The sequence below is a fragment of the Macaca nemestrina genome, chromosome 7 (assembly GCF_043159975.1).
Source record: "Macaca nemestrina isolate mMacNem1 chromosome 7, mMacNem.hap1, whole genome shotgun sequence".
NCBI lineage: Eukaryota > Metazoa > Chordata > Mammalia > Primates > Cercopithecidae > Macaca > Macaca nemestrina.
Window position 1 is genome coordinate 131,394,508 of NC_092131.1, and position 20,831 is coordinate 131,415,338.

Genomic DNA, 20,831 nt, shown 5'->3' on the forward strand with positions numbered 1-20,831 from the left:
TGTGTTGTGTTGGGATTCAAGATTGGAAAACTCCAAAATTTGGGACTCAGCCTGAGTTGAGGGCTGTGTGTTGCTGAGGGGCATGTCAACCCTAAGAACACCGGAAATAGGGCAGAGAAGTTGTCAAGAACTGACAGGAGGAAGCGGTGAGTGCTGATGGCAGATGGGAGCTTTTCCCAGAAGACAGCCATGAGCAAATCACTTTGGGGCTCATTTGATGTGGTTAGGACCTGTGTCCCCTCCAAATCTCATGGTAAAATGTGGTCCCCAAGGTTGGAGGTGGGGCCTGGTGGGAGGTGATTCGGTCATGGGGGCGGGTCCCTCATCAATGTCTTGGTGCCATCCTTGTGGTAATGAGTGAGTTCTCATGGTGAGTCCACATGAAATATGGTTGTTTAAAAGAGCCTGGCACCTCCTCCCTCTCTCTCCTGCTCCCTGTCTCACCCTGTGACACACTGGCTTCCCCTTTGCCTTCTGCCATGATTGGGAGAAGCTTCCTGAAACTTCACCACAAACAGATGCCAGCACTATGCTTCCTGGACAGCCTGCAGGACCATGAGCTAAATAAACCTCTTTTCTTCATGAATTATCCAGTCTCAGGTATTCCTGTATAGCAATGCAAATGGACTAACACAGCATTGTTTTTATCTGAACAATGGGCTTAATAATATCTTCCCATTCTGATGAGGAAAGGCCGGACTAGAAGAACTCTGCAGGGCTGATCCAGTCCCAGAGTAACCTCTGAGTTGTGCTGGGCACCCTTCCTCATAGCACAGCCGTTCTCTTTACTGCTTTGTCAAAGGGGTTGGCAGGAAGCTGTATGCATTCTAGGATTCTGTCCTACCAGAGTGGCTGGGAGCACCTGACAGGGGTGGGGAATGAGTGAGCTGAGGATTGCCGGGGCCAAGGCTGGGGCTGGTGGGAGAAAGTGCAGTCACGTGTCACTTAACAACAAGGATATATTCTGAGAAATGCATCAATTTCATCATTGTGTGACCATCATAGAGTGTACTTACTCTAACCTAAGTGGTGTAGCCTACTACACACCTAGGCTGATGGTATAGCTTATTACTCCTAGTCTACAAACCTGTACAGCATGTTGTTCTACCAAATACCACAGAAAACTGGAACACATTGTGTGTTTGTGTATCTAAACATAGCTAAACATGGAAAAGGTACAGTAACAATTTGGCATTATAGTCTTACGGTACCACTATTGTATATGTGGTCCATGGTTGACTGAGATGTTGTTGTGTGGTACCTGACTAATTAGAACAGAAAGGCTGGGTCCTCTTGTGGAGAGGAGGGCCAAGGTCTTGAGTCATTGATCCCAGAAATAAGGTAAACTGAGGCTTGAGTTTGGGTCTGCTCTGAGTGTCAGTCGTGTGGGGGTGCCTAGGTGGCTCTGGCACTTTGGAGGGCCTGAGCTACGGTTCAGTGGAGGATGCACAGGGTAAGTGAGAAATCCTCCAGACATGGGCATCCGTTGTCCATGGCATCTATCTATGCCCAGACAGGAAGACAAGAGCTGCTCTAGATGTTTCAAGCAGATTTAATGAGGAGAATTGGTTACAAGGGGGCTAAAAGAGTCAGAGGGGCAAAAGGAAGAAGAGGGTTCTTACCCCTAGACCAGGAGGAAGCTGCTCCTGTTCTGGGCAATGGGGCCTACAAGCCCCAGCTGCTGGGAGCTCCCTCCTCCTCCCCACTGGGGAGCCTGCAATGGTGACAAAGTGTCTCTGCCGAGAGCAGACAAATGCCTTCTCTCTCCTTCCTGCCTTCTAATCTCCCACCAGTGTCTCCTGTTGGCTGAACCTAACAGGAAGCCAGCAGGCAAGGGATCCTGGGAAATATAGTTCCCAGGGATAGCCTGGGGGTAGAGAGTGAAGACCAGAGAGTGCGGATGCTGACGCTAACACGCATTATTGGGCACAGGTACCCCCTACTTTCCAGAATGATCGGCGATGATACATTTTCTTGTTAGAAGGTTAATTTTGAATCTCTCCGACTACCTTGTGAGTGGGGTAGTATCATGATGGTTTTACATATGAGGCTCAGAGAGGTTAACTAAAGTGCCCAGGATCACACAGCTAGCAAGTAACAGAGCTGGAATTTGAGCACTGACCATTTGCTCCTTCACTCTCAGGGGCACTGCTGATCACAAGGTTCGGCTTGGCCAGGTGTTTTGACCAGGGATGTAGGCAGAAGCCAGGAAAGCAGATGAGCCCACTAAGTGGTAGTTAGGGTAGGGAGTGTAGCCCCCAGGAGTTGAGTTCAGCAGGCTACTGGGCAGAGGAGCAGCAGATGTGCCCACTCCCCTCCTGGGGATGGGAAAGCAGGGCTATGCCCTCTTGGTCTGATGTCTCATGCCCAGAGCTGGATTTGGGGAGACGGGGACAGATCGCCTCCCACTTTGGGAGGAAAGCTGTGTGGCCATGGGAGCATGCAGTGATGCAGTCATTCCTCAGTGAAGTGGGGTGTCCCTTCACTGAGGAATGGCTGTCTGCCCCTTTGATGTGGAGGAGCTATGGAGATCCAGGGCCCAATCCCAACTGGATGGAGGGGTGACCTGGTACATCACAGACATCCTGGAGCTCTGGGGCCACAGGGGTCCTATACCAACCATCACTCTGGCTCCTGGGGGCAAGACAATTAGAATGGTAGGGAATGCAGTAGAGCAAAATCCAGAGACACAATGAAGGTGAGCTTTGTCATCTCTTCGCTGAGTGGCCTTAGGCAGAACAAAGTCACTTTTTGTTTTGGGTCTCTGTGATTCTGCTAGGAAAAGATAAGGGGAGGTGACAAATATCACCTTTAAGGAGCACAAAAGAGCCCCAGAGGAAGGCAGTGCTGGAGGCTGCATTGAGCCCTCTTTCTTCCTTCTGTCTCCAGCAAATGTTCCTTTGACTGCTCAGGGATCACTGTTGGATTTCCAGCGCTGCATTGCCATGTCTCATCTCTCTGAGTCCCAGCTTGGTCTTCTTTGCTTCCATGTCAGTTGACTTGGTCTTACTGCGTAACCTCCGAAGTCCACACCATGGCTGGCCATGAGGACTGGAGAGGGGCTGGAACTTGCTTCAGGTCCCACCATAGCTGTGGACTGTTGAGTTTTGGAGCCTGAGACTCCTGAATCCCTCTTACAGGGCTTTTTTAACTGGAAGAATTTTGACTCTCAGGAAGACACTCTCATTTTGGAATCAGTGCATTAAACAAACATCAGTGGGGTTACTTGGGAGAAACAATCTTGACATCAGCCTCCTAAGGATTTTCCTCTCCACTCACAACCCCAGACACTTCCAATGTGTCCTCACCTGTAGCCTTACCAGTTATCTATTGCTGGGTGAGAACCCATACCCAAACTCAGTGACTTAAACAGCAGTAGATTCAGCTCACAAGTCTGATGGTTAGTTCTGCTCATTTGCACCTTTTGGCAGGTTGGCTGGGGGCTGGCTGGTCCTAGATAGCCTTGCTCACATACCTGGTGGTTGTCTAGCTATCAACTGGAGTGCCTTGATCTTTCTTCCTGTGCTTCCTCACCCTCCAGCCGGCTTGCTCAGGCCTGTGTATATGGCAACAGTGTTCAACAAGCAGCAAGAGTGGAAGCTGCAAGGCCCCTTGAGGCCTAGCCTCACTGTCACTTTTGCTACATGCTATTAGTCAAAGCAAGTCACAGGCCAGCCCAGATAAAGGGGTGGGGAAATATACTCTACTTTTGGGAGAGGAACAACCATGCACTGTGGCCTTCTTTTTTTTCTTCTTTTCTTTCTTTTCTTTTCTTTCTTTCTTTTTTTTTTTACTATACTTTAAGTTCTAGGGTATGTGTGCAGGTTTGTTACCTATGTATACATGTGCCATGTTGGTGTGCTGCACCCATTAACTTACCATTTACATTAGGTATATATCCTAATGCTGTCCCTCCCCCCTCCTGCAACCCCACAACAGGCCCCGGTGTGTGATGTTCCCCACCCTGTGTCCAAGTGTTATCATTGTTCAATTCCCACCTATGAGTGAGAACATGCGGTGTTTGGTGTTCTGTCCTTGTGATAGTTTGCTTGGAATGATGGTTTCCAGCTTCATCCATGTCCCTACAAAGGACATGAACTCATCCTTTTTTATGGCTGCATAGTATTCCATGTTGTATATGTGCCACATTTTCTTAATCCAGTCTATCATTGATGGACATTTGGGTTGGTTCCAAGTCTTTGATATTGTGAATAGTGGCATTGTGGCCTTCTTTGCAATCTGCCACACCTCCACAAATGGAATTAGTTCCCTGTCCTAGGGTAGATACTACAGTGGCTTACCCCAGTATCCACTCTGCCCTGCTTCCTTAATAATAGAGCCTTGACATTTATCTGGGCTCAGAATCATGACTATATTTCCCAGCCTCCTCTCAAACTAGAAGAGACTATATAATAGGTTCTGTCCAATGAAATGTTAAAAAAACTTAGCATAAGTTCTTTGTTACCTTCTTTCTTCTTGGTGTGTGGATTCTGAAGGTAGTGGCTGGAGCATAAGCAACCATATTAAACCATGAGGCAATGCACTAAAGATGGTGGAGAAGCAAGACAGAAATAACCTAGGTCCCTAGCAACTTAATTTCTTTTATATGAGAGTAAAACAAACTTGTGTCTTCTTTAAGCCATTGTTATTTTGGCACTTCTGTTACTCACAGATGAACTCAATTGTAGTTAATAGACTTTCTTCTGTACGCTGATTGCTTTTCACCCTTTTATTTAGTACAATTGTCCCCATCCTTCAAAGCTTTCCCTGATAACTCTCCCCTCCCTTTTTCTGGAGTCTCAGGACATTTCATGTTTGTATAAGTCCTTGATATCCACCCACCAATCTGGCCTTGGTTTCTAAGTTCTGTTTGTTTTGTTCATCTTGGTATCTTATATGCATTATTGCTTTTATTTTATTATAGAGCTGAGATCTGTAGTCTCCTTTATTGTAGAGCTGGGAGCTATAGTCTCCTTTGTATTTCTCTCAAATTCATTCATTTATTCACTCATTCAGAAATGTTTATGGAGCACTTTCCATGTGTCAGGTACTATGGTAGACTCAGGGGACCTTAAAGTTAACAAAACAGAATTGCAGTCTTTGCCCTCATAGTACAGAGGATTTAGTGGAAGTAAACAGGCTTTGAACAAATAAGCCACTTACCAAGTGGGATAAGTGCCAAGATGAAAAGTGCCAGGGACGTCTAGTTTAGATCAGGTGCTCAGGGAAAGCCTCTTTAAAGAGACAGCACTTAAGGTGAAATTGAAAGAGGAGGAGAAAGCAGGCATGTTGTAGAGGAAAGAGTGCTCCTACCGGAAAGATAGCTTGTGCAAAGACCCTGGGGCAAAAAAGGAGCTATTTAAGGAGTATTTAAGGAGCTATTTAAGGAGATGAAAGAAGGTCCATGTGAGTGGATAGCAAGTGGGGGAATGGAAGGAGAAGAATCAGAAAAGAAGCCAGGAACCAAATCACACAGGACTATATGAGCCGCAGCAAAGAATTTGGATTTTATTCTGCATGCCATGGGAAGGTTTTATGCACCAAATTGGTTAACTGTTAGGATTAAGTTCTCCTGCCTATAACCAACAATATAAGTAACAGTGGCTTAAGCAAGCCTGGAGGAAGGCAGTCCAGGACTCGTGTGGAGGCTCCAGGATGCCACTGGGGTCCAGGCTCTGTTAGCTTTCTGTTCCACATTATCGCATGGCCCTATTCTCAAGTCTTTTCATGACCCGAGATGGCTGTTGGAGCTCCAATCACACTCATATACCAGGCATAAAAAGGAGGAGGCAGAAAGGCCTCCCAGCCCACTCAATCCCCTGCAGAGTTTTCCAGGAGCCCTGCTGAGGGGGTTCCATGGACATCTCATTGGCTACCCTTGGCTGCAGGGAAGCTTGGGAAATGTAGTCCTTTAGCTGCACATTTTACTACCTCCTATAAATTGGGATTCTGTTAGCAGGAAGGAAGGGTAAACTGGGTGTTGCTAGAATTGGGTTCACAGGAGGCATTTATTAAAAGCCCATTTGTTCCAAAAGCCACACACAACATGGATGAGTCTCACAGAAAAGGTTGAGCAAAAGAAGCCTTATGGGAAAGATTACTGTGATTCCAGTCAAAACTAATCTATGGTGCCAACAGTCAAAGGAGTTACTTGTGGTGGAGTGGTGTCAGTGACTAGAAGGAGGAGCTTTCTGGAGTGACTAGGGAGCTAGAAAAAGAAATTGTCCTGGACAGATCAAATCCCAAGAGGCTTCCTGGAGGAGCTGGCACTCTGAACCGGATGTTGAAAGTGAATGGGAATTTGCTACTGGCTGAACATGGTTGGAGAAAGAAGAGGCAGTGGAGAGAAGGGTGGTGTGTGCATGCGCGTCTGAGGGCCGAGTGACTTTGCCTAGGACCGGGGCACAGGCAGTAGCAAGCCCAAGCCATAACATATCTTCCCTCAACATTGGTGTCTGTGTGCCAGGGAGAGAAGGACTGCGCGGGGCTGGGCAGGCTGGCCCACCGGGAAGCCTGCTTCCTCCCCTCCCTCTCCCCTCCTCTCTGCTTCTCACAAAGTGGTCCTGAAATGACACCGAGAGCAGCTGCTTAAGCAATTTTGCCAATTAATGGGTCTCTGAAATTAAACCGCCTACACAGTCTGGATGAGCCTTCTCCAGGAGGGATTGCAGCAATTGTCTTCATGATAATCAGGCTTGACTTGCCTTCACACACATTAATAAAAAAGCAAAGGCGTCGAGAGAGATGCCCTTTCGCGGGGAATATCGACAATATCGTAATGAGGCTCAGGGAGAAGAATGCTGGGGCATGGCGCTGCATGCTCAAAACCATTTCCCTCTGGTGGCAAGAGCCAGCTCTGGCTGGAAGCAGCTGGGCTTACAGTGAAGGAATATCAATGCCCAGTAGCCAGGCGGCTGGACCAGCCTGGAGAAAGCAAAGCACAGGCCAGGACATGCTTAGGAAGAGCAATCAGGAGGGCCTCCTGGAGGAATGATCAGGGTGGGAGGGACAAGCCAGTGAGTGCTGAGCACAGGGAACCTCAGCACAGGAGGGCAAGAACCAAAGCACCCAGGCTGCGGCACTTCAGCCTTCTGCCCCCACACCCTACAAGAGCCAAGGACTTCCCTGCCCTGTTCACACATACCACCTGTTGATCACACATGCCTTCTCCCCAAGCTGGATGTGACCGTGGAATCTTCCTCAACACAATATCCTCAATACAACACCCCCAGTAGCCTCCACCAATTGATTGACATGAGAAGTCAGGGTGAATCTACTTGCCATCCAGGCTGAAAGTAGTTATGAGTTTGCTTTTGATGTCCCCCAGTCTTCCTTACTCTGCACTCTTCACCATGCACAGCCTGCCAGGTTTTCTCCTAACGGACATTGTATTTTCACAGGGATCAAAGACCAAAGATATGAAGTTCCAATGGTGGAGAATCGAGTGGAGCACAGAAGTGGGGCTGCAGAGCTGCCCAGATCCCAGGAAAAACTACACGTGAGAAAAGGGGACTGACAGTTATTTAATATCTGCAAAATCACTACATGGTGCTTCCATCTGTAGTCCCTTCGTTCTCCTGATAGGTATTTCCCCCACTTTGCTCACGGTGAGCCTGAGGCTTAGAGAGGTTACATAACTCGTCCAAAGCTATGATGAGTAAGTGGTAGAGTTGAGATTGGAATCCAGGTCCATGCGAATCCTAAAATTGTATGCTTCCCACCCTATTAGGAGGAGACACATCCCATTCTGGCTCCCAGTGGGTTGGTGCCTTCAGGTTAGTGCAGGAGAATTCAGTAGAGCAAAGGATGTTCTCCATATGTGGGGTGTCTCAACTGCCTGGATGCTGGGAGCGGGATGAAAAGGTGAAGGAGGAGGGAGAGAAGAGGGAAGGACGAGGGAGGGAGGGAGAGAACTGGCCTGCAGCATCACTGATCCAATTCAACCATGCATTAAGCCTTTACTGTGTGCCCAGCAGTCTCTAGAATATGTAGGCAATTCCCAAGAGCTTAACAGAACATTCCATTCCCTTCGCATCAAGTGGGAACTTCCTGCAGCTTGTGGAAGGTCGACCAGGTGTCAGGCCCTTGAATGTACTCTTTACACAGATTGACTCTGATTCTCACAACTGTTGAGGTCATGCAGTTCTCAAATGACCCAGAGAGGATCAGAAAGCCAGCTCGCACGACACTGAGCCAGGCTCATTTCATGGTGCCATCACCTCCTCATCCCAAGCCCATCATCAAGGAAAGGGGCCATCCAGGAAGGTGACTTTGTCACCTGGTAAAGGAATCAGTGCTTTGCTGGATCATGGCAGAATCCCTTGCTCTCCCCTGGAGCTGTCCCAGCTGTGGTGCCAGCATTGATTCCAGGGACAGGGCTTTTATTTAAATGGCCCGCATAGGTTGCCGTCTCCATCCACGCTGTCGGCTCTTTGGGAGCTGGACAACACATCTCTTATTTTTGTCTCTCTCAAAACTCTTAGCAGGGTAATTATTTTTGGAATTGAAATACTTGCTTAAACCCTCAAATAATGTAAGGCAGTATATGATTGTGCCAAACCTACACTAAATATAGTACATAAGCATCTATGGCTAAAACTGCATCATTTTTTCTGGACAAAAAAAGTCTATTTATTTGTTTCTCTCTTCTCTCTGTGTGATTGTGTGTACATATTCACTGTCTGAGGGAAGGTGTTTGGTATCAGTTTGTTTTTGCTTGTGTGATTTGAAACCAAGCACACATATACACACAGCTCTACCTTACTGGGCTATGGCCGGGCTCAGATATGAGAACCACAGGCTGGGATTTAAAGATGTCTGCTAGGACAGAGGTCAGACTGCCTCCCTTCCACGTTCACGTTAACTGCCTCTTCCCCGGCTTCACTGGCTCTAAGGCAGACTCCCCCGCCCCAGCCCTCCCCACCTTCCTTAATTAACTTTCACTGTGCAGGTACCACGTGTGGGGGGTGCTAACACGCACCATCCGATTTAAACTGTTTATCAGCCTGAGGGAGTAGGTACTCTTAGTCACTCCATTTTCCAGTTGGAGAAACTGAGGCAGCAAAGGGCATCTTTGTGGAGTCACCATGGTTCTTCCCTGGCAGGTGACAATGGTGCCCTCTCATGGGGCAGATGCCAGGACATGTGGAGGTGGTGGCTACAGCCCACAGCAAAGAGGACCAGCTGTCCACCAGAAATTTACACCTCCCTCAGCCCATATGTGAGGCTACTGCTCAATCATGGGCTACATCTCCCAGGCTCCCCTTTAACATCACGGGTCGTGTCTCCAATTCCCACCAATGGGGTGAGCCAGTCAGGATTCTCAGAAGCCTCTGTACCTTTGGTTGGTCTTCCTCCCTTATCTGCCAGTGGATACAGAGGACTGGGAAGCCTTAGAGGAGGGCAGATCCACAAGACCAGTGGAGCCTGGATCCCAGAATCACTCTGTGGAGGAGAGCGGCCCATCAACCAGAAACATCCTCAGGGAGCAAGACATAAACTTACTTTATGTTAAGCTCTTGATGATTTCAAGTTTATCTGATACAGCATCTAGCATTGGCCTGACAACAACACAACCTATGGCCAATAAAGAGCCCAAAATTCCTGAAGAATTTGTCCTCACCTGCATTTGCCCAAGGTACACCTGGCCGAGGGGAACCTGTCCTCAGCATCTTAGAATCCACTCATGGACTCATAAAACTTCAATGCCTCAAGGGCCTATGTAATCTCCACCTGGTCCCTCATTTTATAGATGCTGAGCTTGAGGCCCAGAGAGAGCAGCACCTCGTCTGTCATCAAGATTCTCTGTCAGGTGCTTGCAAGATAAAAGTAGGACCCTCACCCACACGAGCAAGAACAGAAGGGAGAAGATGGCACTTCTATGTATGCATCTGGAGGTCTGTGTCTATTTCCCCCATACAAAAAAAGTCTCCCTTCAAGGATCCCCTGCTGTGCCATTCTCTCCTGACACCTTTGAAGGGAGCCAGAAGGGCCTGAGCCAGGGCTGATGGGAGAAGGGGTCGCCAGGGAATCCAGTCACCAGACCCTGCCCTACACACCTAGGGCCAACCCGGCTCCAGCAGACAAGGTGCTGGGAGAAACCGGGGCTTCAAGACATAAAAGCAGAAAACACAATGTTTTATTAGTGCTTGAGACATTTATTTCCCCAGTTAACAACAATAATAAACTCGTTTACGGCTGTGAGTTTCATTGCCTTCCCCGGTGGGGCTCCCACCTGCTGCCGCCGTTCAGAGCTGTGCGGCTCTGGAGCACGGAGAGGCCAGCCTGGCAGCTGGCGCGGGCGGGTACCGCCTCCCGGCAGCTGGGCGGGCCGGGCGGGAGTCCCCCGGGCACTGTACCAGCAGCATGAATCCCGCCTTGGTGAGGGGAGGGAGGCTCGCTCCCCACGGCGGGACCACTGGCAAGCAGGTGTTAGCAGAGGTTTCTGGGCTGTCACCTGGTTATTGTGCAGGTGTCTCCTTCAAATCATGGAAGGAAACAATGGCTCTGACTCAGGTAACTTCTTCGGGGGAAACAAAAATTTTAATGTAAAGTTAGGGCTGACCTTCATGTAGGTTGGGGGCTAGGGTGCAAACTTTTAGAAAGTGTTCACTTGCAGGGCCAGGCAAGGGTCTCCTTAAATGTGCTCCAGGCACTTGCCTGTCACCCTCTAGTCCTGGCCAGGGGAGTCACATACTCCCTCCATTGACAAGCATGTCAGGCCTCGCAGGTGTTTTCTCCCAACCGACCTTGGAAAAGAGGTTCATCTTTCCTTTCCTGGGTCTCACTGTGGCAGCTTGGACCCCATCCCCGCTTCCTCGTGATACCAGGTTGCATGGGCTGGAGAAATGCAGTGGACGCAGCTCACAGTCTTCACATCATCCAGTGGCCCTTCCTGGGACTGGGAACCAAGGCGGGTGGGAGGGAAATTTTATGAATTTATAAAGATATGACTCACCTTATGTTGTTGTTGTTTTTAAAAAATGCACTCAAAATAACTGTCCTCCTGTTGCTGCCAGCTTCCTCCCTGATTCTAATTGCTGCCTTGTGCCTGACCCGCTCAGCTCTCATAGACTTGCTTTGCCTGATATTTCTTTGCACGATATTTCCTCATCATGAGGAAGGGGGTGACGGGGTCCAAGCTGCGATGGTGAGGCCCAGAAAAGGAAAGATTAACCACTTTTTCAAGGTAGACTGGAAGAAAACACCTGCAAGGCTTTAAAAAATTCTGAATTTTTCTTTCTTTCTTTCTTTTTTTTTTTTTTTTTGAGATAGAGTCTTGCTCTGTCACCCAGGCTGGAGTGCAGTGGCGCCATCTCCGCTCACCACAAGCTCCGCCTCTCAGATTCCCACCATTCTCCTGCCTCAGCCTCCCAAGTAGCTGGGACTACAGGTGCCCACCACCACACCTGCCTAATTTTTGTATTTTTAGTAGAGATGGGGTTTCATCATGTTAGCCAGGATGGTCTCGATCTCCTGACCTTGTGATCTGCCCAACTCGGCCTCCCAAAGTGCTGGGATTACAGGCGTGAGCCACCACAGGCGGCCAAAGTTCTGAAATTTTATCTGGGGGTGGGAGTAGGGGTGGTTGGGAGGTGTGTGAGTATCCTGTTGAACCTCCCTATACCAGGGATCCTCACACTTGAACAGCATCAATCCCCTGGAGGCATGTGGGTTGCTGGACCCACCCCAATGTGCCTAATTCAGGAGGTCTGGGGAGGGGCTCAAGAACTTGCATTTCCAGTGATGCTGATACTGCTGGTTGAGGGACCACATCTTGAGACCCGCTGCCCTGAGGTGTTCCAGTAGAAGAGCTCTGGGATTAGTCAGAGCTGACTGAGTTCAAATCTAACTTTGCTGTTACCAGCTATGTGACTTAGGGCAAGTCATTCAAAACCCCCCAAATACACAATAATAACTCATAAGAATAATAATACTGCCAATGTTTTGATCAAACAGTGTTCAAAACACTGACCTCACTGTGTCATTGTGAGGACTAACAGAGATGCTGCCAATTAAAGAACCAGGCACAAGTCCCAGACACAGCTCTGTTTGAGCAGGGGATCAGGGTCTGTTTCTGACATATGGAGAAGGGAACCGCCCATCACCATGGCTGGACCCGGATTTCCTCCTCATCCATCCAGAGCCCTCAGCAAGGCCAGGGTGTTCTCCCGGTCAGAAGTGTCACCACAGTGTCCCAATGTTTCCAGGTGCCCTTTAGGACTCCCATGAGAGAAACAAGGCCTTTCGCTCCCCTGCTGTGTCCCTGGCAGTTGGCTGGGCCCAACCAGGAAACCTTTTCTAAAGCTTTTCCCATATAGTCAACCCAGCCATTGGAACCAGCCCCCAGGCAAAGACAGAGTCTCATGATTTTTGCATATTGTTTGCTCACTCCACTTTACAAAAATACAATTACCATCATGTTTGCCCTGCAAAGGAAGCATGCTTATGTATACAGTAAGGTGTCCCAGAGTACAACCTCTAAGCAGAGACATAGCGGAGCACACCCAACCCTGGAGCTTGAATGATCTCTCAGAGTGCCTATTTAGGCCATGCTCACCACACTGGATGTGCCCTTGGAAGACTCCCGCCTTTGTGATGCTTTACCTCCTTATGGGAAAGGGGCCAGGGAACATCTAGTCAATAAGCCCTGACTACGGAGCCTACAGAGGTGGCGTAGTCATTGTAGATCACTAGTACTTCGCCAATACCTGGATGACAAAGGCTGGAGTGAGGTCTCACAAGGTGAGGTCCTCCTACTCCTAGCATTGGCATTCTTGGAGAGGCTTGTTAAATGCAGATTCCTGGGCCCCACCTGGGGGCTTCCCGGTGATGAAGAGGTCTTATTGCAAAGTGGTTGGCTCCAATGTGCAGAGCCTGGAGTCTGCCTGTTGATCCTGGAGCCAAATCTACCTGCTGGGTGCCATCTCGGGCATGAGCCTCCAGGACCATCCAGCTTTGCTCTTCTACACCACCAGCATTATCACTAAGATGCCACCACCCCCTTCCCAATAATGCTCCCCTTTTAAACCCGTAAGCCTTCTTCACTAACCACCTTGTAAAAGAAGGCCTAAGGGCTGAGTGCACATTCTGCACAAATGGAAGCTATTCAAATACAAGTTCCTGGGTGGCAGGCTGTGTCTTCCATCTCTTCCTCCTGCCCCCGAGGACCCTCGTACAGTGGACATCCAGCTAACACACGGAAGGAGGCAGGCTCACAATCCCTGTAACATGGGGCATGCATACCTATGTCCCCAGGTCGAGTGACCTGACAGCCATCTGTGATTGGTTTGCTGCTTTTCACGCCATTGCTTTTTACCTCCTAATGGTCTCCATAGCATATATGCCAGCAGGCATTTTTAATCAGAAGAAATTAAAATGAGTTGCTTTGAAAATGTCACTGCCTCTTTGGACACGATGAAGGTCAGGCGGGATGTCACTAACCAGTGGAGAGAATCCTGGCTTCGGTGAAAGAAAGAAAACGCGGCACTGAAGAATGCAAAGTAGAAAGAGGGTTTCTCTAGAAGCACACAGAACCCCGCCTCTCACTGTCTGTGTGACCCTGGGCAAGTCATTTACACCTCTGTCTCCTTGGTTCTGTAAAACAGGGATGAGAATCCAGGACCTCCACCAGTAATTACACAAAGTGATGTGTGGCAGAGCACACAAGCTGGAGTAGACGCTCTCAGTGGAGAGAACAGGTCCGTGTAATAATTATCCCTCATATTTGAATAGGACTTTCTAAGCACTTTCTACAAAGCACTTTCTAATATGTTACAGGGCTAACTGAGTGTCAATGATTAACAGATACCTAAGCAGAAAGAGAGACAGTCTTTGGTCCACTTAACAGTGGGGAATGGTTCTGTGGTTCCCCGGGGAACAGGCAGAGCTGTGAGTGTTTGATCTTGGCACAAAATGATTCTGACCGCTACTATTCTTTCTATCAGGAATGGAGATTTAATTAAATACCGATTTGTCTTTAACAACTTTGAAACACCCTTTTCACCATGAGAGCTCCAAGTGATTTGCAAGGGAATAGGAGGTAGCTTACTGGGGCCCAGAGAAAACATTCCAAAGCACAAGTCTGGGTTTCTGTATTTATTTACTCTTTGTGTCTCTGCTTCTCTAGCTCTGTGTCATACACACACACATCCCTATGGATGGCAAGTGAGGAGGACACACTGTTAAAAACACTCAGACATGGTCAAGTCAGAGAAAATGCCACAGCCCTCTAGAACCATATTCTGTATACCAACAATGCCTGAGATGATTTTTTTTCCTGACCTCCAGATGCCCGTTTTACCAGGTTATCAGCAGGTTATCCTAAGGCACACCCTCTATTAAGGAAGTCAGAGTAGGGGTCCAGGAGTCTGCATTTAACAAGCCTTTCTGGTAATGCGAATGCTAGGAGTAGGAGGACCCCACCTTGCGAGACCCCACTCCAGCATTTGCCATCCACGTGTTGGAGAATATATGGACCAAGCCAGCCTAGTAAATCGTTTCCCCCTTTTCCCCATTTGAATCCCTCAGGATTTACACCTTGGGGGAAGCCGAGCATTTCCCTGACAACAGATGACTAATATAGAAGTCCCTGTGAACAGGCGGAAGACAGGGGTGGACAAGAGAAACAATGTGGACAGGTCTCAAGTTGAAACAACAGGCTCTTGACAGTCTCAGGCACACACACTGACAGGGAGGGGCCCTGGGGCTCAGGCAGGGGAGACACTGCCTAAGGAAGCCCAGTGTTCTGTCGGGAGGGAGGGAGGCCTTAGTGAACTCTTAAGGGCAGGTCAGGTCAAGTCTCACTTTATTTTTGGAGTTTATTTTTGGAATGAAATTTATAGAGAGAGTGTGATCAGAAGGACAATTGGGTACCTGGGGCTAGAAGCTAGCTAGATGTGGGGCCCCCAGAAGGAGGACTTGGCAGGCAGGTAAGTCTAGGGAGAGCTCACCCCTAGCAGGAGCTGGCCCCAGGTTCATGACCTCGTTTCTCAGAAAGTTCTCTGTGGCCACATGGGTTTGGTCCCTCATGTTCTCTCTCACCACTCCTGTCTAGGGCCTCTGTTCCCACCAGCCTCCAGTCTCTGCCCACGTCCCATGATCCCCTGCCTTCCCTGCAAGTCAGTTGGTCTGTCCAAATTCTGCCCATCTTCCTAAGGCCCAGCTCAGGCCTGACTCTGTGGGGCCTTCCCTGACCATACCAGCAGAATACACTCTCCCTCTCACAGTTCCCATCACCTTATATCTATCATCAGCTGAGCTTTATGCACACACAGGGCAAAGGCTAGAACCTTCTGATGGCCTTTCCTTCAAATGAGGAACAGGAACCTCATGGTGGGACCTAAGTCATGAACTGGATGTTGGATGTTGCTTCGTCAGTTGAGCTTACAGTAGGCACAAAGACCCTCAACCTTGGCTGCGCATCAGAGCCACCTAGAAAGTTTTAAAAAACACTGATGAGGCTGGGCGCAGTGGCTCACGCCTGTAATCCCAGCACTTTGGGTGGCCAAGGTGGGCAGATTACCTGAGGTCAGGAGTTCGAGACCAGGAGTTCGAGGTCAACATGGTGAGACCCTGTCCCTACTAAAAATACAAAAATTAACAGGGCATGGTGGCAGGTGCCTGTAATTCCACTACTTGGGAAGCTGAGGCAGGAGAATCGCTTGAACCTGGGAGGCAGAGGTTGCAGTGAGCCAAGATTGCGCCATTACATTCCAGCCTGGGTGACAAGAGCGAAACTCTGTCTAAAACAAACAAACAAACAAACAGAAAACCAAAACGCATGCCAAAATAATACCGATGCCTATCCTTGCCACAGATCAACTGAAACCAGTTATCTGTGGGTTAACCAAGTCAAAAGCTCTCTGGGCTATTCTTTTTTTTTTTATTTTTTAGAAACTGATGTTTATTTTCTATCAACCATTTTTCCATGTTGCTTAAGAGCCCGTGCAAGAACAGCTTAAGACCATTCAGTGGTTGCTCCTATCCATTCAGTGGCCTGAGCAGTGGGAGCTGCAGACCAGTCTTCCGTGGCAGGCTGAGCACTCCAGTCTTCAGTAGGGAACTGCTGAATAGGCACAGAGGGCACCTGCACACCTTCAGACCAGTCTGCAACCTCAGGCTGAGTAGCAGTGAACTCAGGAGCTGGAGCAGTCAATTCACCCTGAAATTCCTCCTTGGTCACTGCCTTTTCAGCAGCAGCCTGCTCTTCTTTTTCAATCTCTTCAGGATCTCTGTAGAAGTACGGATCAGGCATGACCTCCCATGGGTGTTCACGGGAAATGGTGCCACGCATGCGCAGAATTTCCCGAGCTGGCATCCACCACATCAAACCCACTGAGTGAGCTCCCTTGTTGTTGCATGGGATGGCAATGTCCACATAGCGCAGAGGAGAATCTGTGTTACACAGAGCAATGGTAGGTAGGTTAACATAAGATGCCTCCGTGAGAGGCTGGTGGTCAGCCCTGGGGTCAGTAACCACAAGAAGCCGTGGCTCCCGGAAGGCTGCCTGGATCTGGTTAGTGAAGGTTCCAGGAGTGAAGCGGCCAGCAATTGGAGTGGCTTCAGTGGCAGCAGCAAACTTCAGCACGGCCCTCTGGCCAGTATTCCTGGAGGATATAACACTGACATCAGCAGGGTTTTCAATGGCAACAATGGCACGAGCTGCCAGCAGAAGCTTCTCCCAGGTCCTCTTCAGATTTATGATGTAGATGCCATCACTTTTCCTTTTATAGATGTACTGCTCCATCTGGAAGTCAAGATTGGTGCCACCTAAGTGGGTTCCTGCTGCAAGGAACTTAAGGACATCCTCCTCCTTCATTTGCAGGACATCAAGGGCTCCGGACATTGTGAAAGTTTCCCTTTAAGTTACGACGGGAATCCAGAACAACGCCGTATGGACCCCTCTGTAGGTAGCGCGGAAAGCTGGGCTATTCTGATGCACTGTGGAAGCTGAGAGCCAGTACAATAGGCTGATGCTCATTCTTAGCCATGAAAGGGCAATTTGAGAACAAAGCTACTTTCCCTTCATTCTAACACCATGAGAGTTCAACATATGGGGTAGCTACTGTTGTTCTTTTGTTCTTTTTCTGATCTCCACTCCTTTAGAAATGGGGGGAAAAAAACACCAAGACTCGATGTAGGCTTAAAGTAACCAGAGACCAAGGAATGATTGCCAAGGATGGCAAATAGCTATGTAGCCACTCCATTCCATGCCCTTGACAGGCACTGCTAAACAATAGTGGTGCATGTTCTCTCTGAACCAGAAGTGTCCTCACGGTGTTCACTACTCTGTGCTCCAGGTAGATCCAATCAATTAGAGTTGACATCTTAGTTGAATGTATTTGTTACTCCTGCTAGATGAAGCAGAAATAGAAATGCCCTGATTGCTTAGGATTCGATCAAGAAAGTCAGTGGTAATGGTAGTTTTTTCCTAACTATCCTTGGATGTCCTCAGGGCCTAGCTTTAGATGGGAAAGGCGATTCTGAGTTTCTTCAGAGTGAGCCAATGTATTCATCTTTCTAAAGAAATTTAGCATGGTCTCTCATTGGCTCTCTCGGCTGACCCAGGGCAAGGAAGGCTACACAGAGAGGAGTAGGCCATCTGAGAAAGATGGCCAAGTGTGTTTTCAAACCAAGTTGACAACGTTGTCAATTTCCCCACCACCTGAGCATGGTCTAGAAGTAATCAAACCATTCCTTTGTCTCCATGTGTATGGGATTCCTCATGTTCTTTCTTCTCTAAAGGCCTGACTGTCTGCTTGTTAATGGGGTGACCTTAGCTCTACTTTTCCGAACTATATTTCAAGTGTCCTGGATTGTTTTTCTAATCAGGACAGCACACCACCTGACCCCAGCCTACTCTTCCAGCCTGATCTCCCTTTTCACCCTCAGAAGTCCAGGTTCTGGCCACAGCATTGCTGCTTTCTCCTGACTGTGTGTCTCTCCTTCATGCTATTGTCAGCACCTAAAATGTCCTTGCTTCCATTTCTGTCTGCTTTGGTCTTACTCCCACATCAAGATCTACTCAAATTACACTTCTTGCCTAAGGTTCCCCAGCCTCACCCATTATCCTAGATCTCTCCTTCCTCTGGTCTCCCATTGTGCCCATTGTGCCCTTCTATTTTGGCCAAGGGAAGCACACAACTATTTACTAAGCATCTACCAAGTGCCAGTCACTGTCCTAGGTAGTAGTATTAAGAATCTGGTTTTATTTAATCTTATCATCACTTCTATTTCTTAGATCTCGCCATCCGCATCTTATTAATGAGAAAATTGAAAACCTTCACAGTTCAGTGATTTGTCTAAGGTGGCAGAGCCCACATCTCCTGTGCTTTTCCAGGCTCTGTTCTTTCTTCTGTTCTCCTCTGTCTCCAAGGTGGAATTTCCCCTTGTCTGCCTTGTACATAGAAACTGGAGTCAGATAATCTAGGATCAAGGCCCAATCACCTATTTAGTTACTCTGTTGTTTTGGCAGTTTACTTAACTGTTTGGCCTTGTTTCTTCATTTGTCAAAGAGGATTAAAATAATACCCACCCACCTTATCTCATGGAGGAGAGCTCCTCTATTCACAGATTGTGAGCCTCTTGGGATGAGTCCTCATTGCACTCATCTTTGTGTCTTAGTACTGATTGGCACTGGGCCTAACACAGTAAATGCTCAATAAATCCTTGTAATTAAATTACATGAAATTAAATTGAATGAGTAAACAGGTTAGGGAAAAAACTCGAACACCTCACCTCATTTTTTTGGGTCCAGAATTGATTGTTCCCAACAGCGTCACCTGGAATGGATTTTGGTCACATTCACTTGTAACTGGTTTGCTATTTGCTTTGTTTAGCAAATTCCTTCACAGAAAGACAGAGAGGGAGCCTGGGAAGGCAGGGTAAGGGTGTGGGAAGATGCTGGAATCTGAGAAGGAGCTCAGATTGTTGGTTGAACATATTGCTGTCTGTGTGGAAAATGTTCACAGCAGTTACAACTTTGGATGAATATGCATTAGCGGCGGTGCTGCAATTTGCTCGCGTGTGCCACGCTACACTTGGAGACTTGGCAAGATGGGTAATTATCTCCACATTATGTGCCTTGTCTCTTTCTCTTCTTAATTAAGTAACTAATCTGGTGGAGGAGAGCTCTGTTTGTGTTTGTTTGGCAGGTGCAGCCTCGTGACAGTTGTCTGGAGAAGTTTCTTGGAAATTTATGAGACTTTCAAAAAACAAACTGCTCGGAGCTGAGCCGACCTGCTGGAGCCTGGGAGAATCAGAGTCAGCCCTCTGCTGGAGCACAAGACAGTGTGGCAGTTGCTGCTTCTCCCAGACTGAGTGGCTCCTGCTAGGGGGGCCTGCTGGGGGTGCCAACCTTCCAGAACTGTCCCAGGGCATTGGGAAGCAGGCCTCTCCCAAGGGCAAGCTCTCCTTGTAGGGAGGAGGGAAGTCAGGGGCTGGAATTAGAGTAACAATGGGTTCTTCCTTTTGTTTCCCTCTGGATTTCTGTATTTGGGTAGTTTTTTTCTGTCAGTCCCATGGGACTCTGTAAAGGAATTGATTAAACAAGTTAAGTGCTGAACACTTATTGAATACTGATCACGTGGCTCATGGCTGACATAAGGGTGCTTGGCTGGGCTGGATTGGTTGAATCCAGATGACCCAGGCCAGTGACCCGGGAGATGTTGGGTTCCATGCTGCTGCAGTGTGGTCACTCAGCAGAGGGCATGGGTCATCATCACTCTGATGGGTCTTCCAGGCTGCACAGTGACCAGCACAGGCTGGCCCAGGAGAGTGGAGGATGGTGCAGATTCTTTCAGGGCCATGAGTTAGTTGCAGGAGAGGGGTGGGGAAGAGCCGGGCCAGCTAATGGTAGGATGTCACAAATCCAGGAACGCAAATGAAGGAGTTACTAAGGAAGTGCACGTGACCATGCTGAATCTTGCCGGCACACTTATGTGGGTCACAGATAGTACTGTCAATCACGAGGAGAATCCCCTAAACAAACATAGATGCCCAATGCAGACAGATACAGCTGTGGGCTGCTTAGCTCAGATAGCTGCCCTGGGCCAAGGGGCCCTTGCTTTGAGCCTTGAGTTCTGGTTCTTTATTTGAGGTGATGGTCTTGTCTTCTGCGTGGTTATATATCACCCAATGCACATCCCACTTCAATGACATAAGCTGTCTGACTCCCCAATTAGTGGCCCATGCTGGGGGATGGCAGTATGATGCTGTGGGAGGCAGAACTCTGAGATGATCCCCAAGATTACCCTGGTTCACACACACTTTCCCCTCTTTGTCAAACCCCAATCTTGGTATTGCTGTGAAGGGATTTTGCAGATATAATTAAGGTCCCTAAACAGTTGGCTTAAAAACAAGGAAATTATTGGGTGAGACTGACCTAATCTCATGGGTCCTTTAAAAGCACAGAATTTTCTCCAGCTGGTTGCAGAAGAGAAAGTTAGAAACTTGAAGTATGGGAATGATTCCATACACCATTTCTAGCTTGAAAATGGAGGAGTCCACGTGGCAAGAAGTTTGGGTGGCCTCTAAAAGCTGAGAATAGTCCTTGAGAAAACAGACCTCAGTCCAACAACCACAAGGAAATGAATTTTACCAACAACAAGAATGAGCTTGAAAGTGGATTTCTCCCTAGTGCCTTCAGTTGAGAACTCAGCCTGGCCACACCTTGATCTCAGTTGTGTCATTACCTGATCAGGGAACAGCAATGCTGTGCTGACTTCTGACCTATAGAGCCATGAGCTGGTAGATGGGTGCTATTTGAAGCCACTGAGTTTGTGCTGATTTGTTCTGCATCAATAGAAAATAAATACAGGTGTTTGGCCTCC

At 48.3% G+C, this 20,831-nt stretch overlaps 2 protein-coding genes across 2 annotated transcripts in view; one reads left to right on the forward strand and one right to left on the reverse strand.

The window, feature by feature from the left end:
• Positions 1–7,832, forward strand: part of LOC105487692 (putative proline-rich protein 21) — a 33,811-nt gene extending 25,979 nt beyond the window's left edge. The window contains exon 5 of the mRNA XM_071099249.1: positions 7,401–7,832. The gene's annotated coding sequence lies outside the window, so the exon portion shown is untranslated. The remainder of the gene's footprint in view (positions 1–7,400) is intronic.
• Positions 7,833–15,871: 8,039 nt separating this feature from the next.
• LOC105487697 (small ribosomal subunit protein uS2-like) lies at positions 15,872–16,918 on the reverse strand. Its single transcript, XM_011751241.2, has one exon. It carries the CDS (start codon positions 16,844–16,846, stop codon positions 15,959–15,961), a length of 888 nt encoding a protein of 295 aa, XP_011749543.2. The 5' UTR covers positions 16,847–16,918; the 3' UTR covers positions 15,872–15,958.
• Positions 16,919–20,831: the final 3,913 nt, after the last annotated feature.